This window comes from Carettochelys insculpta, chromosome 18 (genome assembly GCF_033958435.1).
Source record: "Carettochelys insculpta isolate YL-2023 chromosome 18, ASM3395843v1, whole genome shotgun sequence".
NCBI lineage: Eukaryota > Metazoa > Chordata > Testudines > Carettochelyidae > Carettochelys > Carettochelys insculpta.
In genome coordinates, this window is record NC_134154.1 from 9,126,465 (window position 1) to 9,153,294 (window position 26,830).

The window sequence follows — 26,830 nt, forward strand, 5'->3', positions numbered from 1 at the left end:
TGAGAGAGAGCCACTTACCCCAGCCCCTCAACCCCTTCCCTGAGGCTGCAGATATGCTACACAGAGGGGAGTGGTGACAGGGCAGAGCCCAGCAGCCCCTACCCAGAGACCCTTCAGGTGGGATAAATGACCACCTAACAGTGGCCCCTGTGTAAGAAAGGAGAAGAGCCACTTAAGCACAACCCTGACCATCCAAGCTGGGCTCCAAAGACAGGGCGCGAGCAGCCAGTGTCATGGTGATGGGCACCATCTGAGGCTGTGCCTGCGACAGGACCTCACCGTCAGCGCTGTCTGTGGAGGCAGACGGTGCCACACTAATGCCTCTCGGCTCCCCAACAGAGGGAGGCCGTCTACTGCCGATCCCTGCTGTAGCCGGTTCTAAAGGTTGGCGCAGAGGGCTCCTGGGAATCTGGAGACCCCGTATACGACGACATCCACATTACCATCATTACAAGAGATTCACGAGGGTGCAGTAGTTGGGGATGGGGTCCCACTAACGGGGCAACTAATTGAAGCCAGTATTTTGGCCTCACTACGGCCCCAGTCGAATGATCACCAAATCATGTATGACAAGAGTATGATGAGAATGAGTTGACTGGTCTCATTGACTTCAGTGGGATCCCTTATGTGCTTAACTGCATGCTTGGAGGTAGGCCTAAGGGGAGGTATTGGCGGTCTCCCCACCAGATTCTTCAGCCCAGAGACTCTGGGTCCAGCCCAAAGATTGTGTCCCTGCCTTCCTGAATGGCTCCAGGAACTCGGGAGCACAGGAATACAGCCTGTCCGGCAGAGGCCCAGCCACGGCCCACCCGCTTAGAATCCAGGTCCACCTGTCTCCAGTCCTGACTGCTCCTGTCGAAACACGAAACTTGCCCCTCTCTGCCCAGTGCTCCAGCAGGGCGTGGGGAGCAGAGCTGGGGGCTTAGAAACAGAGGGGACAGTGAGTCAGCGCACCTCAATGCACTGCTCCCGCAAGGAGCAAGCCAGCTGGGGTGCTTGGTGGAAGCAGGAAGTGCACCATGCTTCCAGCTGGGCTCCTGGGGCTTCCTGCACTAAGCAGTAGGCAGCCAGGCAGGTGAAAGGGGCTGATTGGGTACAACCTCCCTCCGCCCCCACACACACACCCTCGTCCTTGCTTGCTCCAGCCCCAGGCTCCTCTCAGAGCAATTTAGGGCTCCCCTCACCTCTCACCCCCAGATTCTTATCAGAATTCTGCCTGATCTTCCCCTTCCTGGAACCAAGGGGAAGTTCAGGGTTTGCTGCGTTCCTTGCACTCTGACTGGGGAGGGCAGGGGCCAGACAAACTGTGCGCTCATCTCTTGCTCCCTGACCATGACAGGAAGGAGAAGAGCAAGTAGCACCCTGGTATGAATCTGGGGGCGCTTCAGACTCCCCAACCTCCACTACACACATCAACCCCTGGCCTGAGCCCCCCACATGTCCAAGCACCCTGCCCTGACTCCTGCATCCCTCTGCATCACCCCATGCTGTGAGCCCCCCATTGCAAACTGTGCCTCCTGCACCACCCCCACACCCCGGCCCTCTGGTCTGAGCCCCCACACCCACAGTCAGGGCCCCCACACTTCTCCCACCCTGCTTTCCAGGATCCTTCGTCTCCTCCAGCCTGCAGCAACACAGCCCACTCTACACGAGCTCTGAGCTACAGCCAGGCGTGGAATGCAACTACTCCGTCATTAGAGCATTCCTGCAGTAGTGCTATGTGACCAGGATTGCCACCTTCCAAGTGTTCTCAGGACCAACCCCACTTTTTTTTTTTTTTTAGAAGGTATCTGTCAGGGTGCCCAGTTCTATGAGCTCAGGATTGTCCTGGATGTCCCATGTTTTGTTCCTTAGAGGTGGCAATCTGCCACATTATCCATGCTACACAGGATGCATCTGTTGGTGCTGAAATTTAAGATGTGAGCTTTAGCAGAAGAGAAGACCCACGGAGAGGATGGAGATGCCCTGTCTGCTTGTGCATAGCCACATATATGAAAACTTTTGTGGGCACCCAGAGAATGAGCAACAGGTGTGGTATATAGCAAACAGCTAGCCAAACAAAGGGATGTGATCTCTGAGCTGTTCCATCCTCTCCTAACGTAGGCCCTGAACTAAGGTCTGTCTATTGCCAATGCATTCTGCACAGGATACCTTCCTCTTTCAAGTTTGCCAGTGTCTGAGTCCCCGTTTCTCTCAACCTGGATGAGCTTCCAGATGCTAGGACATCTTCCAGATCTTCCAGCTTCCAGATGCTAGGAAGATAGGACAAGAGGCTTAAATTGCAGCAAGGGAGGTTTAGGTTGGACATTAGGAAAAATTTCCTGTCAGGGTGGTTAAACACTGGAATAAATTGCATAGGGCAGTTGCAGAATCTCCATCTCTGAAGATATTTAAGAAGATGTCGGATAAATATCTAAGGAGGATGATCTCAGTGGCGCTTGGTCTTGCCACGAGGGCAGGAGACTGGACTCGACAACCTCATGAGGTCCCTTCCAGTTCTAGTATTCAGTGAATCGATACTCATGACCAGGGAGCTATGGTTTGAAGTGGCAACGGCAACAAAGCACAGGACAGGGCTGAGGAATTTGCCATGTGCCCCCCTGCCCCACCACAAAACCCAGCCCTCACTCAGCGCCATTTCCCTCGGTGTGAACATAGCATCTTCAGGAATGATAACACACACCGACTGTCAAGGGGCCATTGTCTCTGCCAGGCAGAGCGTAGCTGGCACGTTCCAGCCTGCTGCCAGCAGCTGCTACACTTGCCTTCAAGCCTCAGAAGGGTTTGCGCCAGGCTGGCCTGGCCTCAGTACATTTCACGCCTTTTAAACTGACAAAGCTTCCCCCAGCCCAGCACTGAGCCAGAGTGGCACCATGTGTGAGGCAGAATGATACAGGGATTAGCACAGAGCCAGTGTGGGCTTCACAGCTGCGCAGAGCAGCTGGGTCTGGGATTGGATGCCAGCAGATGGAAGTGGGGATGATCTGTTATTCTAGATGAAGCAAGTAGCATTACTTGTTGTTAAAGTGGCCTGACATTTCCCATCATACGACCCTATTTTCAGTTGCTTATACTGTGCCACGCTTCGGGCTGCCTGTCTCAGGCTGAACGGTTTTGGGAAATTTCAGCCTAAATGGTTCAGCCACCTCCAAGAAGGAATCTAGTACAAAATCCATTGTTTTGCTTATGTTGCATTCCATGGGAAAAATCCATTGGGAAGTTTCGACACCCTGTGCTTTAGAGCAGGGATTTGAAATGCTGAAGGAGATGGCAAGAGGGTGGGGAAAAGGAGAAGTAAATTGGAACAAGGAGGCTGGGGAGGGGCACTGGGAGTCAGATGAGATGGGGAGAGAGAGTGGGGCGTGCAGGTCACTGGATGTGGGAAAGGAGAAACAAAGTAGCTGGAGATGTGAAACACGGGAGGTAGGACTGGCTGGGCAAAGGGGAAGCGGAGACTGGGACTACCTAGTGAGCACTTTTCCCCTTTCTCCTCACTAGTCCAAACTCCTCTGCAGAGCCTGGAAAAGAATCCAAGATCGCGAACCTCACCGTGACGCCAATGTCAACAAACGTCCGTGAAACTCACTAGCAGGCTGATTCACCTCCCTCCAGTGCTGCTCCACAAGCAGATGACAACCTACTATTGCGATCAGTTACTCCACTGGTTAAGTGGCAGAGATTTGGGTGACGGATTTAAAGGTCGCTCCTCCGCTGCTGGCCCATATGATGGGCAAGAGGAGGCCGCATGTTGGAGTGTGTTCCATTGATTTAAACAAAACTAGGAAATTCTACACAACTGGTAAGAGAACACAGGTAAGATCACAGAGCCAAGAAACGCCAGACCAAAGGCTGCTCGTGTACGGGAATTACACATTGTTGAGGGGTGCTCGCTGCAGAACTCCTGCTCTATTTGTTGCAAAGGAGGCACATAGTGAGTCAGGCTGGGGGTTCCAGGAAGAGAAATGGATGGTCTCACGTAACATGATGCACCTAGAAAATCACAGGGATGCTACTGAGTCACTAGGGCTCCCACAGAACGAATGGGGAGAACTACTGACTGTGGCACAAAAGCCAGCAGGCCAGACAGTCAGCCAGCTACAGAAACCAGTCAATGGGCTGGCTGGGTGCTAAGCCTCCCTCCCCACAGAGACTGGCACCTATGTCTGGGCAGCAGCAATGCACAGGTAGGCTCTGCCTTCTGGAGACAGGAACCAAAGGTGACTCTGGGGAAAGCAACTCAGGCCCTCACCTCCCTTCATGCTGAATAGCCAGGGGACGCACAGGGTCCTTCTTACCACCCAGCCCAGGGTAACAGCACTTAGCCGGGACTCCCCTCTCTAGCTGAACAGAGAATGGGTTTGAAAAGAAGTCTCTCCTCCTAGCCACAGGGTCACATTATATTCTGATCCGGGGCTGCCCCCATCTCTCCTGTTGAAACTGTTTCCCCACTGACTGGGTTGCAGAGCAGATGATTCTGTAGCCTGTTGGATCCAGCCTGGGAAGTGGGACAGTCTGGGTCTAGTCCCTCAGCTGCAGTGAAATTTAGCAATACTCTGATTTGTATCAGCAGGTGGGACTGAGGGACCCCTGCAATAAGCTTGGGGTCACCCTTTACCTAAGTGTCTGCTTTTCAGTTCCACAGGGACCGTGGTGATGGATCCCCAGGTGTTCGGCTCCCTTCCCTTCTTGTCATTTCTATCAGCTGTAAAGGAAGGTTTATTGCTCACTGATGTCCCTGGGTGTCCTGCAGAGAAATTCCCACATACTGTTTGGGGAAATTACCACAAAGCTTTCTATCCTGAGCAAAGCAAAGCCAAGTCAAGTCCCTGTCTGTAAGCCAGGGCCAATGAGTACCTTCTAACCAAAGTTATATTTAACCCATCTGCAGGGACTTAAACTGCTGACAAAGCCTTCTGGATGGGATGACTAAGAGAGTTGTAGTATTTGTTCAGATCCCAGAGCTCTGCCCGTGCCACAAGCACACAGGATAGAAACTCAGCCCAACAAGAAACACAGATCTAAGGTTTTCTTATAATTAGAAGGTCAGTGCTCCTGCTGGTAACATCAGAGAAATCCCAGCCCAAGAGAGTCCGATTCCAGGTGAGTCTGAACAGAAGCAAGAAAACTAACACTTGGCTTAGAAACAGAACAAAGCTGGTGTGGAAAGGTCATCGTGAAATCTACCCAGCACCTGTTACCACCTGCTTTGCTGCCGTCAACATAGCGAAAGATGACAAAGGACCTGGCCCTCCGTGTGCACAAGAGATGAAGGAGAAAGTCCGGTTAAAAATTTCAGCCACTGGCTGGACCCTTTACTGGGAGCCCAGCTGGGACAAAACCAAACAGTAATCAATTAGCTCCCCATGGAGGGAACTGCAAATCCAATAAAAAGGCACCTTCCTCCACACACAGTGTATTCATGCAAGCTCCAAAGAGATTATTTAAGGAAGGGGTGGGCAAAGTGATCGGGGGGCATGAAATTTCATAAGAGGGTGCAGCACAACCAGCTGCTGGGTCTCAGGCTCATCCATCTCATTAAAAACACTGCAATGTGTTACTGGTGTTATGTTTGTGTGTTCACATTTCTATGCCCATTCATAATTTTTACGTGTTATTTTCTTACATGCGCTGAAAGGGTCGGTCCCTCCCGCCCTGTGCCGTGAACATAACCGAAGTTTCCATCAGTTTGGATTGCATTAGACGGGTTGGGGGGTGCCCTGCTAATTGCTGGATGTAAGAAGTTTCCTAACCCCTGGTTTAAGGTACATGGTCAGCCCTGGGGCTTGCCAGGGCTCTAGGAGTGGCAGTTCATAAACCTCGCACCTATGGGCTTGAGGTGCTATGAATTACAGCCACTCCCCTCATTACAAATTAAACACTGGTCACTGTCCTCCTGCTCTGGGCTCTTCCTCCTCTTCTGAGGGTGTCAGACACAGCCCCACCCATGTTCCCCAATCCGTGTGTCTTTATCCAGACAATGGCCGGAGCAGCTTACGCACACAGAGCACGAGACGTGAGTTACTTACTAGGTGCCATGAGAGCCTGCCCGGCAGAGGCATCTCCCCGTCTCAAAGTGGCATTCCCCGTTGAAGCAGTCACTGCACACGAAGGCGCAATTTTCGCCATAGGTTCCATTGCGACACTTAGCTTCGCACCTAGGAAAGGGCCAAAGGAGCAAGTTACAGGAAGGGGACAAGAGCAGAGCCACCCTGGGAGCATCTGTCAGCTTGGTGCAGGTATTGGACGCTCCACAAAAACACATTTGCGTGCTGAAAAGCCATTGCTCCGGTGTGGTCCTTCCCTGTGCTCAGTATAGCGGCCAGGAGGATGGCATCACCAGGCACTTTGGGAGGGCAAAAGGCTGGATTTAGCTGCAGGGAGCTGCCAGGCTGTTTTCCACCTCAGCCAATTGACCCTGGGCTCCATACAGGGAGTGTTGGGCTCTGAGTTCCATATCAGTCACAATATTTGTAAGGTACATAGGAAGCACAAAGATTCTGCTGCCTCTCTCAGCATCTCGGGCCCTTTCTAGGCCCTCTGGGAAAGCAGCAGCCTACATCAACCCCAGCTCACAGTGCTGCCAGAGAGGGAGCCTAGTCAGAATTCAAACCACTCCGGGAGCTTCCCATCATGAGTGTAGGTGCCATGATCACAAGTGGGACCAGTGGCCTCTGGAGAGGCAGCTTTAGTGCTGGTCTAGTGCTCTTGCTACTGAATTATCACATAACTGGCAGGTGAAGCTGTGATTGCAGCAGAAAGGCACCTCCCAAGACCACATAGCACAAACATCAGTTAGCAGAGCCTTCGACACCATCCTGGGACATTCTCACTAACCATGCTTTGTCTGAGGTACCTTCCCCACCATTCCCTGGCCAGGATCTGCTCTGAGGCTCGCCTCTCAGGACATCACCACTGACCATGTTCTGCTCCAAAACCAGGCTCGTGGGACATCCCGGCAGGCAACTGAACAAGCTCTGTTCGGAGACCAGCCCTCCAAAAGATCCCCACTGGCCACTGAGACCAGCTCCCAGGGATATCCCCACTGGCCACTATGCTGAGACCTGCCTCCTGGGACATCCCCACTGGTCCCTGCTCTGAAACCAGCCCCCCAACCAAGACACCCCACTGGCCACTACGCTGAGACCTGCCTCCCAGGACATCCTCACAGACCACTGACTGCAGTCTACCATGAGTCTGGCTTCCAGCTGGAGACAAGGTCCATCCATAAATACTTGTGGACAGAACACAGAGCAGGAGCTGCTTGGATGGCACTTTCTGCCAGGGTTAGAGCTGGGACAGGGCACCCTGCCAACCTGATGGCCCATCTAGGTAGATGACAGCCCAGAGAAACACAGCTTGTCGTCCTGCTAACGACCCTCCTGTCTGCTGGGCTTACAAAGTCCCAATAAATTCTAGAGCTGACAACGTAGGGTGGAAGAAAGAGGCTCTGTCTGAGCATCCCCGGGGAGCTGCCCACACCAGCCACCTTCACCAGCACATCAGCAAACACTGGGCACATTTCAGCAGGCTGGGAGTGACTTGACAGACCTCAGGATCCCTGAGGTAAGCAGCGGCACCAAGCAGCAAGAGCTAGCAGAGCTGGGCAGTGCTCACCCAAGCCTATGCAATGCCAGGCAGGAGGCCACAGCGCTGTCCTTGCAGGAGAGGTGCCTGGTGATAACAGAAGCGGGTGCCACTCTCTCTCGGACCAGCAGAGAAGTGTCCGGCTGAGGGTGCTCGGGCTCTGTCTCCAGGCCCCAGGGAAGGAGGAATGCATCCGGGAGCAAGGACCTGACTGAGGAGGCTGGTGGCCTGCAGGGACTGAGGGTGACCATTCGCACTTCCTGCCCTTGCAAGAAGCAGGTGGGGGCCAGAACAGTCGGACTGGCCCGGCCAGGATCAGTCAGTGTGTAACTGACTGGCCACCAGCAGAGCCGACCGATCCGTAGGGTGAGGTGGGGTAACCAGCAGGCCCCACTTTGGGGGGCCCTGTGCCTCAGGAGCATACCGGGGAAGTGGGGTGGGGTCCGGTGCCTGCAGGAGGGGTCAGTCCTTAGCCCCTCCCCCACCCTCAGGGAGGGGGGTGTTATTTATACATGTATTTAGCCTGCAGCAGCCCCCTAGGCGGGAGATGACCTGTTTGCTATTCCTACTAGCGGAGGCTTGCCTGCTGGCTGCCACTGGGTCCAAGGGCTCATCTCACCTCCTAGTGCCTCTGCAGGGCAGCCTGACCTGGCCTGACCCTGCCCTTCCAGGTTTCCGTCTTGGAAGGACAGGCCCTTTCCTTTTTCAGCAGTGGGACCCTCCACTCGTTCAAGGGGCCCTCCCAAGCACAGGTAAGTACCGGCAGCCAATCTCCATCAGAGCCCCTAACCCATAGCCCAAAACTGTGCTCCCCTGGCACCCCACACTTCCCCCTTCCACTGCCCTTTCTCCCCACTCCTGGGAGGATGGGGGTCCTTACCTCCAAACTCCAGGGGTGGGGGCAGCCCTTTTCTCTCACATCCTCCTTGCCTTTTACGGTCCTCCAGGAGCAGGCTCCAGCTTTGGGGTTCCCCTCCCTGCAGTACCAGGGTCTAGGGACCCACCCGGGCTGGCAAATCACAGAAAAACTGCAGAGGGTTTCCACTGACCCCCATCATTTTATGAGCTTTAAAACTCAACCAAGAGCTTTAAACTCTGAATGGTTACTCTGACTGCTCGGAAATCTACCTCCTGGGGATGCAGAGTAGCACTAGTGAGCCACATGTGGGGTCATTTGACCAAGCCAGTTGCAGGCAGCTCCCCAGTAGCTATCTCCTCTGGTCTGTTCAACAGAGAGCAAGGTACTGAGTATGTTTAGAGGAATCACAAACAAATTTCCTTGACACAGATGGTGCGAACTCACCCGGCCATCAGTTAACATAGTGAAGGATAACCCAACCACAACCCTTCTAGACAAAAGGACTATGTCTGCATGGCACTCCACCTAGCAAAATGAGCTTCTTGGGAGTGCAAATGGCATGCTATTTGCATACTTCCATTTGCATACTCCCAAAGCTCATTACCATAGCCCCACGAGAGCTTGGCATCAGCAAAAAGGGGGTGAGGCAAAATAGACTGGTGATAGAAAGGGACTTAGCTGCAGAGGCACGTCCACACAGCCTCTGCAGTGCTGGCACCCCCTTCTGCCAACACCAAACTCTCGTGGGGCTATGCTAATAAGCTTCGGGAGTATGCAAACAGCATGCCATTTGCAATCGCGCGAAACTCACTTTACATAGCTCTGCTGGCAGCAGCGCTGGGCAGAGCGCTGGGCAGACCCAGCCAAGGAGTTTTAGAATCAGTGCCTATAAGGTGCTACACGTTGAGAGTTACGGAGGAGAATTTGATTTTGATGACATTGTAATCGGTCTGGGGGTCGGAAATTACGAATGTGAAATCTTCCAAGGCAGGGGCCAGTATTAGGCATCAGTGGACTGGAGAAATTAAAGGGAGTGGTGCGGAGGAAGGGGAGAGTGGATTGCGGAGAGGGGAATAAGTGGGGTGGTTGGTAGAAGAGGGGAGAAAGATTGGGGGGTTCAGGAGAGGACGGTGTAGTACCCTCCCAGTCTTCTAGTGCACCCCCAGCCTCCTGTGCTCCTCCAGGAAGGGGAATTTCAGAATGTAAGTGGCATGACACTGATCACTCTCCAGGAGGTTTTTTTCATTATAAGTACAAAAAAGACATGCAATTGACCAACATAATTATACCGCTGGGTGTTATCAGTATCTAACCTGCAGCCAGCAGCTGCCCTTGAAGTTCACTGTAACCAGATTTCATCTGCTAAAAAATTGTTATGCGGCGGGGGGCACACAGGTGACATGCTCTGGGATGCCCTTGGGCCCGAGCACGTGGAGTGAGCGCTACAGAGAGCGCCAGCATATTTGATGCCCCTCAGAGGAGGGGAGAGCCACTCCTGGAAGGGGGCTTTCAGCGGGAGGCACTATCTGGTGGTCAACACAAAGGATAGGCGTCAAGAAACCCCAGGTCTCATGAATAAATGTCCTGCGTCCCTTTGGCCAATGGAAGAGCACAGGAGCATGCAGTCTGAACCCTCACAAAGCAGCCTGCCAGCCTCCACTCACCTGTCTCCAATCCAGCCGGGATTGCAGTGCGAGCACTTGCCATTGATGTGGTTGCAGGTGTGGCCATCTTTGCACGGGGGGCAGATTTTCTCACAGCCGTCTCCGTAGAAGCCCGATGAACAAGCCTGATCGCACTTGGTGCCATTCCAGCCAGCTTCGCACGCCAGGCAGCGGCCATCCACAATGGTGCAGGGCTGCAGCCCTTTGCACTGCCCACACCTACGGACACCAAGAGGGAGCACAGCCCGGAGCGTCAGCCATCATTTGAACACTCCCGCGCTCATCTCACGTCCCTCCCTTGCACCCCTCAGTGGCAGAACTGGCTGTTGGACCAAGTGATGACTGTGCAAGGCAAGTGCAGCAGGGACTGTCCTCAACTCACAAGATTACCAGGTAGGTAGAGCGCGTCAACTCACAAGCCAAGGACAGACAGGATTATGGGGTTCGTTCCAACACAGAGCCGATCAGGGAAACTGTACTTTAATATGCCTATCTACTCCAAGCTGCTACAAATTATTCACAAGGTACACATTGGCAAGCAAAGCACAACAGGGATGTATCTGACTGGATAAGAAGCGTTTCGGCATGCTTATTATGCCCCTTCTGCTGTGGGGAGTCCCAGCCCCGAAGCACCTCACATCAGGGCCATGGTAGATGTGGCTCCAGATGAGGGAAAAGGCCCGAGGGCCCTCTAAGGCTGACAGACCCCGGTGAAACTCGGCTAGGGGTGGGACCTCACAGGGATTTTATCCCTTAGCTGTTTACTGGGTGTGCGCATAATGGCTCAATGCCCCTTTTAACAGTCTCAGTGGGCTGAAGCCAAGGTTGCCCTGGTTACAGGTTCCCACATCTAAACGCAGGCATGAGGGCTGATATGGCTAACATGTTTATACTTGCAGGGTTTTAAGACCGTACAGTGGGATGGGAACTGACTTGTGCCACAGGAATGGAAGGTCCCCACTCTTGCTGCCTTAGGCCTGCAGGCTGCTCTTCCTGCAGACAGGTCTGTTGGCGTGTTACACGACAGAGCCAAGAGCGGCGTGGGGGGTCCAACCTGTCCAAGGCCCTACACACTTACCGCCTCCGGCAGCCTTGTCCATAGAAGCCCGCTGGGCAGGGCTCCCGGCAGTACTTGCCGCGGTAGCCCGGCTCGCAGGTGCAGGTGCCATCCACCTGATTGCACTTCCCCTTGTAGCACTGGCAGTAGCGGTCACAACGTGGGCCAAATGTTCGTTCCCGGCACTGGCAGCGCCCAGTGAACTGCTCACACGGGGAGTTGTTGCAGGAGCACTGGTTGTTGCAGCCCCGGCCCCACCAGCCAGGCTGGCAGATGCATGTCCCCGTCTGCTGGTCACACTGGGAGTTGAGGCTGCAGTAACAAGAACTGGAGCACTGGGGACCCCACCAGTTGGGCTCACAAGTGCACTTGCCGGTCTTCTGGTCACATTTCCCGTGCTTGCAGAGACAGGCGTTCTCACATTTGGGCCCCCAGCGATTTAGGTTGCACGTGCACTGGCCTGTGACATCCTCGCACTGGCCATTGGGGTGGCAGCTGCACATTTCCTTGCAGTCAGGACCCCAGAACTGGCGGGGGCATTCTGCAAAACAAAAAATGCACCAGGAACTCCCTGAACAGCCATCAAACCCAAGGGGAGAGGGCCCGGGTCAGTCTTCAGGTCACAAGGCCACCACCTTGTCAGCTCACAGTACAGTCAGGCTGCCGCTCCTTAGAGGACTGTACCTCCCAGACCAATTTAAAGGCCTGCATAGCTCCAGTTCTGCACAAGCTGTGATGCAGGGGGCTTGCATGACAATCTGGAATAGCACCTGTGCATCATTAGCAGACATTTCCCCAGTACATGGCCTCCTGGCTCTGCCTCTGCACATTCCTCTGTCCCAGCGGGTCCCATGAGAGCTTACAGCACTCACTGGCTGTGCTGCTGCTCTGGCTGCCACTGAACGTGTGATTCTGAGATGAGAGGGCCAGGGAGACAAGAATCTGCAGTCCTGGCAGCATTTCTAGCTGGGTCAGTTTGGAAACAACGTCAGCTTCCAATGAAAGGGAAAAGCCAAGGAATTTTCAGCAGAAGCCCCTGGAACACACAGGCCTGGGATGCGGCCCTGATGCAGTTTCCAAAGGCAAGAATTCCAAGCGATGTCTGGCTGAGCTCAGGGAGCTACCACGCAAAACCTGGCCTCTCACTACCCTCTTCTCCTGGCTGTTCCACTGTAAAGGGCCTCTACCCCCTTGGTAGATGTTTGTTACTATTTAGCAGCACACATTTGCTGCGCTAGATGACTTCTGTCCTCCTTATTCCTTAGCTGCTTCATCTTGCACATGCAGCTTCATCACAAAAGCAATCGCTGGTCAGGCTATCGAACATACCTACCCCTGTGCTTGACAGGCAGTCTGATCCTAGCTACTCAGGGGGTGGGGAGGAGACTTCCAGACTAGATAAGGAGGCCAAACGAAGAGAGAAGGAGGTCAGACACATTTGCCATTCCTTGAATACAGGAGCCAGCCAATGCTTAATTTGTAACAGAAGCTGTGCAGGGGCTGGAGCAATTTTTTTTTTTTTTTTAATTTTCCTGATGGACATGACACCCCGCCAGGCTCTGGAACAGATTAAGCACTGGATTCACCACCAGGAGTGAGTCAGCATGGGATGGTTGTGAGCCATGTAGGCTTTTCTACTGGTTCAGGGTTGTGAGTCATTCACACACAACTCCTTCTCTCCACTGCCTCTGCTCTGGCCCGGCCTGGCCTGGTTACACAGGGATAACTGGAGTAAGGAGGAATCAAAGCCTATTTACGTCATTGGCACGACTGTGAACCCAGCAGAAGCCGATCTGCAGAGCTAGATGGGCCCATTAGTAAGTGTCACTATGCTGGCCTCGATAAATGAACAAGAACATTTTGGCCCCGGCCATTCCCTTAGAGCTGCCAGACCTCTCACTGCAGCTTGGGAGGCTTTGCGTTTCGCTAAGCCCGGCAGCCGGGACATGAAACAAGGACCCCAACAGACTAGTGGGCCTGCAGCAGCATCAGCCAACACCTCCCTCCCCTGTTCTATCTGGGTTACCGACAAGGAAAGCGAGAAGCCTGTTATTCAGCAGCCAGCTAGAATACCTCTGTCTGCTTTCCCAGAAATCCCCCTTGTGGCTTGTAACTTTCCATTCCTGGTGCCAGCCCACGGTGGGCGGGGGGGGGAGCAGGGAATTTGGGGGCAGGCCTCAGCCACTTCTCCCTGTGCAAAACACTTTGCTGCTGCTCCGTGGTTCACTTAGAGACCACTGTCCGTTTCAATCGGAGTTTGGGTGGTTTGCATTCTGTACCAAGCACTAGGGAAATCAGCCCTGGGGAGGAAGGGGGCAGCAGCTGGAGGAGGTGAGCCTGCTGTGCAAAGTGTCAGACTGGCTTTGGAAAAAATGCAGTTCTGAAGATTTGCACGAGGCTATTGTGAGCTGCACCTTGGGGAACAGCGCTGAGAAATGCGAACAAGGACTCTGAAAGGGTAAAGCTTTCCCCAACAGCTTCTTCTAGCCCTGCCGCCCCTCCTGCCCAGCGAGCCCAGGCTGGGTTTGTAAGGGTGATCACTCGGGGAACCCTCAGACCCAGGACTTGCCTCGCCTGACTCAGAGAAGCGTGTGTCAGTAAGCAGCTGGAGCAGTACGCCCCTTACCCAAAGCCTGGGCTCCCAGAGTGTACAGGGGTTGCCCTGCTCCACTTTCTCTTCTCTTTACAAGATGCAAGCCAGCTAGGAAACATCAGCATCTAGCCAAGGATTAAGCCCACCAATGTACAGCAGAGACCCCTCCAAAAGCGGCCTGTAACACCCAAGCCTGGGGAAGTCCCCCTCAAAGGGATAAATGAGCGTCTCTTCCAAGGGAACGCCACACTTCAGTCTTCTGAATGACTGAGCACAACACGCAGAAAGTTGTCGTGTGCAGTAGGCCGAGTTAACCCTGCGCTCTCTGGATGCTTTCACCATAAACGCTGCTGGGACAGAGCTTTGACACCCCCTGACTTTACTCAGGAACTAACCCAGAGCTAGGCAAGGCTTTGTCCCCGCTGTGGGGTAATGCCAAGATGGAGGCAAAAGCTGCTGCGCTATAACTCCATCAGACCCCGGATACTCACTGGTGTCACAATTGGCCCCAAAGTATCCGTGGCGACAGCGGCACTCGCTGGGTCTCACGCACACCTCGTTCTCCTTGCAGGTGAAATTCCCCTCACACACAGCTGCCAAGAGAAAGGGGAGACATCACCCAGTGGCAGGGGAAGGAAAGGCAAAGGCTGGGCTTAGTCCTCCCTGCTAGAGGAGGGGAGGGAGGGAGGGAATCATCCAACCGTCTGGGGAAACAGGCAGGAGGCAGCCCCACGGCCCTCTCCCTCCCAGCAAGAGAGTTCCCTCGGGAAGCAATGGGCACCCGTGCAAGCCCCGGGGGAGCTGAGATCCCGCAGGAAGACAGGAGACAGTGGCAGAACAGCAGTTGGTGCCTCAGCATTCACTGGACTGCTGCCTTCTGGCCACCTGGGTGGAAGAGGAAGGACCCCCGGGAGGGAGAAGGCAAGAGCTCAGCCTGGCATGGTGCTGGTCTGAGAGAAGTGGACTGCTCCCCCTTAGCTCCTCCTTGCCACGGAGGCCGGCAATGGCAGTCTCACGGGACTCTGGGTGCCCCACTCAAGCCCAGATCGAGGGCTTGCCTGCCACAAGCAGGTGCTATGGTGGTCTGCGATCTGGCGAGGGGTCGGCGTGGGGAGCAGAGGGGGAGATAGCAGGCTGAGAGGGGGGCTCTGCACTGGCTCTGGGTGAGCCACAGGCCAGTAGTGCTCCAAAAGGGCAAGGAAGGAAGCCTCCTGCGAAACCCAGGATGGAACATGGCGGCTACAGGGAGAAAGGACCGATCCTCTCACAAACCTAAATGAACACAGCAGCCAAAAGAAGCCTGAGCCAGCCAGCTTCAGGCAGAGGGGGGATGCCCGTCTCCGAAGTTTGGGGACACCGGGCAGCCTTTGGCAGACACACCTAAAGCAGCACCTGAGAGCACTGAGAGAGGGTGACTTGGCCAGCCGCTTGCCCTCCTGGGGACGCTGCAGGGGGCGTAGGGGGAGGGTGCCCGACTCCTCTGTCGCACACAATGACCTCCAGGAGGAATCGCCTCTCACCGAGCTCCCGTCACCCCTAGAGCAGCCATCACATGGATTCAGCTGGGGCATGCCGTGTGGCAGACACCTCCCTTCCGCCAGGTGGGTCTAGCGAAGGTCAGCAAAACGCTCTTCTGGACCAGACTGGAACCAGGCCACCTACTGAAGGCTGCTCCCTGCTGGCATAGACCCTGGCAGCCAGCAGCAGTGTGTTGGCAGCCTCTCCACAAGGAAGCAGTGGTACTCACCCAGGCTGGCCCAAGGCTGAGGAGAGCTCTGGCTTGGAGAAGCACAAGTAGCCTGTCCAGTGGTGTTCCAGTCCTGCTCAATGCTACGCTGGCTCCTGTTCTCCCACGGTGGCATGGCTGCCGTCCCCTCTGCCCCTTAGCACTATCATTGCAATGGGGTACCCACAGAGAGGACCCTCACTAGCCTGCGAGCAGCTCAACCGCACTCGCAGGACAGGTCAACATGACTTCATGGTGCTCTCTCGTCTTTGTGCGCCTTCACCAGCTACCTCCACCTTTCTCCCGCACAGCATCCTTCTTGCATCAACTTGTGCAGTGGTTACGTCCAGGCTGCAGTCCTGTCACATGCTGTGCGCCAAGCTGCGTAAGGCAGGAGCTGCAGCCTGAACAGAGGGTAGCAGCCCTTCCGTGGGCTTGGCTGCCTTGAGCACGTCCACTTTGTGCTCCGTTCCTTCCTCTGGCTCCCAGTCCACAGCCTCAGTCCTGGTCTGTAAAGCCAGCAAGAGACCAGCTTCCAGCCACCTCAGCAACCGCATGTGCGCTCATGGTCGATAGCCATGCACAATGCAGCTCACAAACCCCAGTCAAAGCCCACAAGAGCTGTCGTTAAGGGAAGCCATTTGGGGAAAGTACGTTGGAGGTCAGACTGTTCCAAAGCCAGAGGACAGCCATTCAGCCTGAAAGGTCAGCTCTTTGCCAAGGTGTGTGCACGTCTGTGCATCCACCACCAGAGCTTCCTCACCCAGGGAAAAGAAAAGAACAGGAGAGTCCATACAGTGCATCTTACCGGGAAGCTCCAAGATGCTATGGTGAAGAATATTTTTGAAAGCCCTCAAAGATATAGCTAGATTAGATAAGCTAGACTGAGCAAAGCAGTGTGTCTAGTGGGCAGAACAGGCCTGGAATTGAGAAAACCTCAATTGTTTGCCTGACTGATACTGACCTGTTATGAAGCTTTCAGATTGAGATGCTAAGCGGTGAATTAATCCCCCACCTCATGGAGCATTTTGAGAGCGTCAAAAAGGCACTGAACACATGCAAACAACAAGAAGAAGAAATGCAAACTTTGAGGTACTGTTTCATTATGCAATCAGGAAGTTATCGAGTCCAACCCCCTGCTCAAAGCAGGACCAATCCCTGTGAAATCATCCCAGCCAGGGCTTTGTCAAGCTGGGACTTAAACTTCTAGGGATGGAGATTCAACCACCTCTCTTGGTAACCTGTTCCAGAGCTTCACCACTCTCCTGGTGAAACAGGTTTTCCTAATATCCAACCTAGATCTCTCCCACTGCAATTTGAGAGCACTGCTTCTCGTTCTGTCACCTGTTGCCACTGAAAATAGCCTCTTGCCATCTTCTTTGTAATCCCCCTTCAAGTAGTTCAAGGCTGCTATCAAATCACCCCTCAGTCTTCACTTATGTCAAATAAATAAGCCTAAACCCCTCAGACTCTCCTCATAAGTTATGTGCTGCAGCACCCTAATAATTTTTGTTGCCCTCTGCTGGACTCTCTCCACTGCATCCACATCCCTTTTGTAATGGGGGGCCCTGAACTGGACACAATATTCCAGATGTGGCCTCACCAGAGTCAAATATAAAGGAATAATCACTTCTCTAGATCTGCTGGCAATGCTCCTACTAATGCAGCCCAATATGCAGTTAGCTTTCTTGGCTACAAGGGCAGATATTTGACTCATGTCCAGCTTCTCATCCACTGTAACGCCCAGCTCCTTTTCTGCAGAACTGCTGCTTAGCCAGTAGGTTCCCAACCTGCAGCAGTGGTTGGGATTCTTAGGTACTAACGGTAGGACTCTGCACTTGTCCGCGTTAAACCTCGTCAGATTTCTCTTGGCCCAATATTCCAATTTGTCTAGATTACACTGGACCTTTTCCCTACTTTCTGAGGTATCTACCTCTCTCCCCAGTTTAGTGTCATTCGCAAACCTCCCGAGTGCACAATCCAGTCCCTCATCCAAGTCATTAATGAAGATATTGAACAAAACCAGCTGCAGGACCAACCTGTGGGGAACTTCACTTGATAAAGATCACCAACCAACCAGATATCAAGTCATTGATCACAACCAACTGAGACCAACAATCTAACCTGCCGTCTATGCACCTTTATTTATCCACATTTATCCAGTCCATACTACTTTAACTTGCTGGCAAGAATACTGTGAGATACCATATCAAAAACTTTGCTAAAGTCCAGGTATATCACATCCACTGCCTTTCCCATATCCACAGAGCCAATCAAGTCATCATAGAAGGCAATCCAGTTGGTCAGGCATGATTTGCCTTTGGTGAATCCATTTTGACAATTCCTGATCAATTTCCTCTCTTCCGAGTGCTTCAAAATGGATCCCTTAAGGATACCCTCCATGATTTTCCCAGGGACTGAGGTGAGGCTGTCCTGTGTGTGGTCCTCTGGATTCTCATTCTTACCGTTTTAAAGATGGGCACTACATTTGCCCTTCTCCAGTTATCCAGGACCTCCACCCAATCGCCAGGAGTTTTCAGAGATAATGGCCAATGTCTCTGCAATCACATCAGCCAACTTCCTCAATTGCTTTAAATCCAGACTCATGAATGTGTGTATATCCAGCTTGTCTAACTAGCTCTTAAACAATTCTTTCCTCACCAACCACTGCCTACTTCCTCCCCATACTGTGCTGCCCAATGTAGCAGTCTGGGAACTGACCTTGCCTGTGAAGACAGAGGCAAATAAAGCATTGAGTATTTCAATTTTTTCCACATCATCTGTCGCTAAGTTACCCTTCCAATTCAGTAACGGACCCATGCCTTCCCTGACCACTTTCTTATGGCTGTAGAGATCTTCCTTGTGGCCTTTCACATCTCTTGCTAGCTGCAACTCCAAAAGTGCTTTGGACTACCTGGTTGTTCCCCTGCACATTTGAGCAATGCATTTATAGTCTTCCCTAGTCATCTGTCGAAGGTTCCACTTTTTCTAAGCTTCATTTTTGTGTTTAATCTCACCAAAGATTTCTCTAGTAAGCCGAGCTTTTCGCTTGCCATATTTGCTTTTTTTATTGTACTTTGGAATAGTGTGTTTCTGCACCTTTCGTAAGGCTTCTTTCAAATACAGCCAGCTCTCCTGGACTTCTTTCCCCCTCATGTTCACTTCCCAAGGGATCCTGCCCATGCGTTAGTTGAGGGAGTCAAAGTCTGCTTTTCTGGAGTCCAGGGTCTGTATTCAGCTTCTCCCCTGTCTTCCTTTGGTCAGGATCCTGAAATTCAACCATCTGATGATCGCTGCTGCCTAGGTTGCCATATACACGTACTTCCCCTACCAATTCCTCCCAGTTTCTGAATAGCAGATGAAGCTGAGCACAGTCCCTGGCTAATTCCTTCAGCACCTGCAACAGGAAGTTGTCACCAACATCCTCCAAAAACTTCCTGGATTGTCTGTGTGCTGCTGTATTGGTCTTACAGTAGACGCCTGAATGATTGAAGTCACCTTTGAGAACCACAGCCTGTGATCTTGCAGCTTCCATTAATCGTCCCAAGAAAACCTCATCTACCTCAATCACCTGATCAAGTGGTCTATAACAGACACAAACCAAAACATCACCCTTGTTACTCCCACCTCTAGCTTAAGCCAAAGACTCTCTACCAGCTTTTCTCCTGTTTTATATTGGAGCTCTGAGCAGTCATGCAGCTCTCTTACATACAGTGCAACTCCTCCACTTTTCCTCCCACCTTGTCCATCCTGAACAGTTCATAACCTTCCATGGCAGTGCTCCACGCATGAATTGTCCCACCAAGTCTCTGTTATTCCAGCCACATCATAGTTCCTTGACTATGCCAGGATCTCCAATTCTTCCTGCTTGTTTCCCAGTTTCTTGTGGTTGTGGACAGACACCTATGAAAACTACCCAATTGCCTTGCTTTCTCTTAACCTCTGAAAGCACAGAAGATGCAAAGGGGCTCACTTACTTTTCCTGCAGGAACCTCTGAAGTCCCTGGAGCTGTGCGATACATGCTCAGCATTCGAATGAGGCTATGCACAGAACACTCATATGCAGGAAGCCCTTCCTCCAGCACTAACACACAGCTGCTGAGCAGCACAGACTCATACCACTCAACAGGAAGTCAGGGATACTGAGGCCAGCTGGAACTGTGGGAAGTTTCACAGGAATCCTAAAATAGCCTCCAAAAAGTTGCACAGCTCTGTTCTGGAAATGCAGGTTCCAAGAACTCTCTGTCTCTCACACACATACTCCTGTAGAGCTGAACTCTGAAAAGCAACACTGAAAGCCGAGCACCAGCCCCCAGGGACCTCTGAACCACTGACAATGGGTGACTGTAACGGTACGTTCAGATGATCTTACCCTGGAGTCGCGCTGGCCAGAGCTCACTCTGCAAAAATGAAGAGCATGCTACAGAACATCCCCAGTTACCTGCTGTATCTACAACATACCTTATATTATGGCTTTGCCGTCCACAGAAACTTCAGTGAGCATCCGCCACAGACCCCCAAATTCCTATCCCTTGCTTCTTGCACTCACTGCAGACAGGGTCAGGCACTAGAGCTCAAGCAACAGTCACATTCCAGCCATGTAGCCTCCCCTTTCTCAGCACCTCCCTGTCTCTGTGTCCTCTCTTTCACTTCTCTTTTCCTTCCCCACCTCAGAGATGAGGCCTGTTAGCTAGATCATCTCTCTGGGAGCTGCGAAGGACACACCGAATCCCGTCCCTCTATTCCTGTGACCATCCGAACACCGGCCGATCCAGAGTTGGGGGAGGTGCATGGAGGCAGAAAGATCTGTCCTTAAAGAGCCCCTCAACCCCAGAATGGAGAGTAAATCACCAGCCCAGAAGCTGACTTTCATTCTCCTGCCAAGGCCCAAATGAGGAACCCAACGTGTAGCAATGACGCCTAACGAGGCACTTCGCAAAATGATTCATGCAGGAAAAGCCACTGCTGGCCTCTGAGCACATTCAGCTCTCTTGGCTCAGCTTCACAATGCTTTGTTACAGATGTAAACAGCTGTCAGCAGTAACAGTGAGGAGACCCCAAATCTGGGCTGAAGGGCAGGGAGTAGGGAAAGCCAGACGCTGCTTTTGGAACTGTCATCTGCAGTTCGCTGTCTCCCGGAGGCAGCTGGCACTGTAATGGGAAGGGACTGTCTGACGGGAGCCCCGCACAGGACAGATTGAATTCCAGCCCATCTGGCTGCAATGCCACTTGCCAAATGGAGTTTGGGGATATGCCTGCTGCCCCAGGTGCTCTCACTGCCCTAGGGACATCTGCTGTTTCACTGCTGGTCCTTGCGAGCTCTGGCCAAGGAAGGACCTCCCAAAGGAGCCCCCCTGGACAGAGAGTTCCGAGCAAGACAGGCTCTGGGGGGAGCTGCACTCAGATACAATGGTGCTGGGAATGGCCTGGAAGGACGGGAGAAGAGGTGGCTCTGCAGAAGGAGGAAGAAACAGTGCCTAAAGAAGGTTTGCTGGTGCTTACCTATCAAACACTCGACTCCTTGTTGCCTCCATCCTGGGCAGCACACAGACCCAGACAAGCTGCAGAAAGGAAAACACAAAGGCCCGGTTACACTTCTGCAGCACCTCTGCCAAAGGCTTCCCTTTCCTCTGAAGTGAACTCGCTCGCCTGCATGAGGGGCTGCAGCTCTGAGCCCACCCCAGCTGGCCGGCCTTGTCAGGAAGGCCCAGGATTCCGCTGTAACACCCCCAACAAGCAGGCCTGTTTCAGAGGAAGATAGATGGCTGTAGAGTCACTGGCTGAGAGTCCTGGCTGATGCAGGGGCTGGGACACTCACTCGTGGACTGTTCCCCTCCCCTCACCCTCTCCAGAATATTTTGATGAAATTCTTCTCCGCAAGGGCTGTCCAACGCAGGCTGCTGATGGCTACGGTACAAACCAAACAAAACAACGCCACCACAGGGAGCCTTAGAGCCAGCGTCAACTGACTTGGGCGAGCCTTAGGAAGCTAAAAAAAGCAGCATGGCCAAGTTCTGACTTGAGCTAGGGTCTAGGCTCTGAGATCCTCCCCTTCCCCGGGTTTCAGATTCTGGGCTCCAGTCCAAGCAAGAACATCCACACTGCTAATTTTAGCCCCATAGCACAAGCCTTGCAAGCTCAGGTCACAGAACCCTAGGAATGTAATGGTCGTCTATTCCAACTCCCTGCCAAGATGCAGTGTTTGCTGGGTCTAAACTACCAAGACAGCTCACCAGGCTCCTTTTGCAACTCCCCAGCAAAGGAGCTTCAGCACCATCTCTCATGTCAGTTGACCTGGGATCTGTGATTTGCTGCCACTTCCTTGCCGTGTCAATGTATCATATGAGGCTGGTCAGAAGATTAGCAAGGGAAAATGCTTCCAATGTGCTACCACCAATAACATCCATCTCACGATCTCATCTGTCCCTGCGGGTGCAACGGAATGGAACAGCCAACCATGTGTCTGCATGAGACAGAGTCCCACCAGTCAATGAGCTGGCTAAGGGCCAATCCAGACCAAGACTGAAGTGCTGCTAGGCTGGGGGAAGAAGCTGGAGGAGCTGGAGGGGATTACAGCAGCAACAACAGGGCCATAGTCATCACAGAAAATATTTATCCTCCACATCCCCTATTAAAATGCAGTTACAACAGTTTCATGTCTTCAAAAATGTCCATTTTTGAGAAAAATATACAACGAAAACTTCAGAAGAAGTGCCATCTGGTGCCTTGTCCAACAAAACCTGGGGTGATTTCCCAACCTTCTGAAACAACAAGAAGTCCTGTGGCACCTTATAGACTAACATATTTTGGAGCATCAGCTTTCGTGGGCAAAGGCCCGCTTCGTCAGATGTTCGTCATCTTTCTGAGTGACCCATTTTGACTGGCTAACTCAGTCACACCCTATGTAAACCAAAGCATCTCATTTTCAGCATTCCTCCTTTGAAACGGAGATACATTTCTTTCTATAATAAGCTGCACAAAAATGAAATATTGATGCTTTGTGGAACACACAGAGCCAAAATGTCTTCATCTCACCCAGACCCACATAACCTGTCTATCTCTTGACCCACTCCAGTCAGCCAGTAGAAAGGGGAGAGGATCCCTCCTTGCTGTTTGTCACACAAGTCTGAAGCTACAGCTATGACTGCGGTGCAGAGAGCACTCTGGGTGTGTCTACATTATATTAACACACCCACAGCTGGCTCATGTCAGCTGACTCAGGATCAAGGGGCTCAGGCTGTGGAGCTGCATAAATGCTGAGCCTTTGGCTGGAACTCAGGCTCTGAGATTACCCCACCCTCACCCCCAACCTTGCAGGGTCTCAGAGTCTGAGATCCAGCCTGGGCCCAAACGCCTTCATCACACTTTTATAGCCCCACAGTCTAAACCCTGCAAGCGTGGAGTCAGCTGACCCATGCCAGCTATAGGGGTGTAATGGCAGTGTAGACCTAGCCTCTAAATCCATACACAGGAAGAGGGAAAAAGCAGTCCTGTAGCATTTTATTCACCAATAATATGATCTTTCATGGGACAGACCCACTTCTTCAGATCTAGAAAATTCAGAATTCTCCAGATCTGAAGAAGTGGGTCTGTCCCACAAAAGCTCATCACTTAACAAATTATTGTGTCAGTCTTTAAAGTGCTATGGGACTGCTTGTTTGTTTTATAAAGATACAGCCGAACACAGCTACCTCTCTGTGACAGTAAGAGGGGTTTAGCCATTTTCTGTTAGACCGCCTCATAGTGACCCAGGCTTTCATTACCAAAATGACCCTGGACTAAACTCAACTACTGCTGCCTGCAGCGCAGATGTCATTTGCAGCTTCCACTTGGAGTTGCGGAAGCATTAAATTCTCACTGCTTCAAGTCCTTGTAAAAGGGCACTCGAGAGCTGCAAGTAGCAAAATGCTGCAAAATGATCAGCTGAGACAGCTAGCCATTCTGTCTGGCTTCTTGTCTGCCAGCAAGACCCTAATGCAGTCTGCTGTTTCCTCCCTACCCAAACTTGGCATCTAAGATCAAGAAGCTGAAAAAGGAGCTTCTGAAGGATCCTAGTTCAGCTTCCTTCAGTCAGGTCAGTTCAAAGGAGCCCCGCTAGCAACAGGTCAGAGCTTTCCCCTCTGACTCACAGGGGAAGTGCTGGACAGTTGCTCATCTGCTGCTCTCAGGCCTATTTCTGCTCCTCAGCCCCTGTGTGAAACATCTGTGGCACACTTGGCAGCCTTGCCACAGTTCTCATCCACACTCTGTGTGTGTGTTTGTGTGTGTGTGTGTCCGTCCCCGTCCCCGTCCCCGTCCGAGAGTTGGACAAAAATGGTAAGTGATGGAGAATCCACCAAAGTGCTTGATGAATATTTCCAGTGATTAAATACTCTGACTGTTAACAATGAACACCTTATTTTCACGCTGCATTGGTCTAGCTTTGCCTTCCTACCACTGGCTTGTGAAGACCTTGCTCTGCTAGGTTAACAGCCCCATTATTAAATATTTGTTCCCTGTGTAGGTACAGACTTAATCAAGTCACCACTTACCCTTCTCTTTGCTGAGCTAAATACATGGAACCCTCTGCATGTCTCACTATAAGGTACGTTTTCTAATCCTTTACTCATTCGTGTGATTCTTCTCTCAACCCACTTCAATTTTTCAGCCTTCGCAAACTGTGGACACCAGAGCTGAACACAGTGACACTAGTGTGACCATTGCTGAAATAAATACAGAGGCAATACAACTCTCCACTAATACTAAAGATTTCCACGTTTACCTTAGCCCTTTTGGTCACAGGATTACCTTGGGCACTCGTGTTCAGCCAATTAACCACTAGGAACCCCAAATCTTTTCCAGAGTCACCGCTTTCCAAGGTAGAGTCCCCCAACCTGTAAGCACAGACTACATTCTTAGTTCCTAGATGTATACAGTTTCATTTAGCTATATTAAAATGCATATTGTTTGCTTGCACCTACCTTACCAAGCAACCCAGATCACTCTGTATCAGTTGTGATGGATCCCTCGACTGTCCCTAAAGGGTCCTGCTTTTCCGGGCGGCTCCTCAGAGATTCAGGGAGACCCCCTTCATTGCCCTGGGACTTCCCGAAGGCAAGGGTCTCCCTTTACTGAGCCATTTTCATCAAAGGCTAGTACGAATTTGGGGTGGAGGAGGTTCCTTCCCCACCAGCTTCAAGCACTCTGGCCCTATCCCAGTTGGTCAGCCCTACCAGGGAGAGTGGTGGGCGGAGTCCAGTCCTACCCACTGCCCTGGACTCCAGCCCAGGGACCCTAGGGAAGGAGGGAACCAGTGGAGCTTTTTGCCTCTGCCCCATGACAGCTCCCTTTCCCTGGGCCTCTTCACCTACCACTACCCTCCTGGTGATACCCTCCTGGGTCTTTTCCACTCACCAGCCTCTGTCTCTCTGGGCACCGCCCCACACCCCTCCTGCTGCCTGGGGAAAGCCTTTTATAGAAAGCCTGAAGGCCTGTATTAGTCCCAGGTGCTTTAATTATGGCCTGATGCTGGCTGACCCTTGATGAGCTCCAGCTGCCTATGCAGCCTGCAGGACTGCTCCCTCTGAACTTAAAAGGGGAACAAAAAGGGGTTCCTCCAATGCCCAAAATGCTGCACCTCCTCCAGGCACCTGTCATCTGCAGTCTGGGATTTCCCACGTAATGAACTGTTCTCTTCATTTTTTTCCCCCATCATTCCCCTTATTTCTATGTCGTCTGCAAACTTGTCAGTAATTAGGTTATCTTCTTCTTGGTCTTTCATAAAAAGGGACCCCACGAGAAACACGTCCATCCAATGATGATTTCCCGTTTACAGTTACATTTTAAGACCTGTCAAGCTCAGTTTCGGTCCATTTAATATGTGTTGTGTTATTTTATATCTTTCTATTTTTAATCAAAATGTCTTGTGCTACCAAGTCAAATGTCTTACAGATGTCTAAGTACGTTATATTGACACTATTACCTTTATCAATCAAACATATCATTAAAAAGTGATAGCAAGATAGTCTGACAGGATCGATTTCCTATACATCCAAGGGCCGTGTCTACACTAGCCCCTTCCTTTCGGAAGGGGCATGGTAATGAACAAGTTGGGAAGATGCTAATAAGGTGCTACCATGAATATGCAGTGCCTCATTAGCATAATGGCAGCCATGCGCGATTCGAACACACTGCTTTCGAATCGCTTGCCGCCCTTGTAGATGGGGGCCTTTTGAAAGGATCCCCTGAACTTCCAAAGCCCCTTCTTCTTATTTGGCAGTGAAGACCTACCCTCCAGCACTATTCACCATAAGTGAAAAGTCGCTACACTGCCATTTTAGGAAGAAGGGGCTCTCAAAGTCCAGGGGTTCCTTTCAAAAAGCCCCTGTCTACACAGGTGGCACGCGAATTGAAAGCAGAGCTTTCGAATTGCACGGGGCCACCATTATGGTAATGAGGCACTGCATATTCATGGCAGTACCTCATTAGCATCTTCCCAACTTGCTCATTACCATGCCCCTTATGAAAGGGACGTAGCCCAGGAGTGTTCTCAGAGTTCCCCGGTACTTCAAGATTTAGTGAAATTCAACATTACCTGCTGAGTGAGCACCTCAGACAGCTATTTTAAAACTCTCAGATACATATTAATTGGATCTACCGGTCTGAAAATGCTTGAATTTTGTAGCTGCTATTTAACATCCTCCTGAGATACTGGTGGAAAAGAAGAAGTGTTATCATATAGTAGGATTACATCATGTGTTTTTCCCCAAATATAGAACAGAAACATTTAATAGATACTTTTGCCTTTTAACTTAAAAAGGGCTAGGTCCCTCGAGCTCAGTATCTTATCTTCTTTCTCTGGCCCATGGCAGGTGCCCCAGAGGGAATGACCAGAACAGGTAATCATCGGCACCTCTCAGAGACAGGCCACTGGGCTAGAAGGCCCATTGTCTGATCCAGTCTGGCAGTGTCCGCATTTCGTCTACTGCTATTGTCCTGTTCATCCCACAATTATCCATCCCCTGGTATCCATTCCCAGCTTCTGATAAACAGAGGCTAGGGACACCTTTCCAACCCATACTGGCGAATAGCCAGTGATACAGTTCTCCTCCGTGTTTCTAATATAGTTTTTTTTTGTTTGTTAAAGTCTGCAGCATTATTAATATTCTGCCATTTCCAGCTAATAATTAACCAGTGCCATCAGGATTCCTTTTGTTCCTAATGAACTTTTAAAATGACTTCTTATTGTCCTTAACTCTGTTGGCCATAATTTCTCTTTGCATTCTTTTGCCTCACTTATCCACTTTCTACAATTCCTACCCTCTGATCTATGTTCATCCCTACCAATTTGCTGAGGAAGCACACTGCC

The 26,830-nt window shown here is 51.8% G+C and overlaps 1 protein-coding gene across 6 annotated transcripts in view; it reads right to left on the minus strand.

The window, feature by feature from the left end:
• Window positions 1–26,830, minus strand: part of SCARF2 (scavenger receptor class F member 2) — an 83,275-nt gene that overhangs the window by 40,539 nt on the left and 15,906 nt on the right. For all 6 annotated transcript variants that reach the window (XM_075012416.1, XM_075012413.1, XM_075012412.1 and 3 more), the window contains 5 exons: window positions 20,986–21,044; window positions 14,249–14,350; window positions 11,186–11,705; window positions 10,108–10,326; window positions 6,027–6,155 (listed from right to left, as the gene is read on the minus strand). In XM_075012416.1, coding sequence (XP_074868517.1) covers window positions 6,027–6,155; window positions 10,108–10,326; window positions 11,186–11,705; window positions 14,249–14,350; window positions 20,986–21,044 — 1,029 coding nt within the window. The remainder of the gene's footprint in view (window positions 1–6,026; window positions 6,156–10,107; window positions 10,327–11,185; window positions 11,706–14,248; window positions 14,351–20,985; window positions 21,045–26,830) is intronic.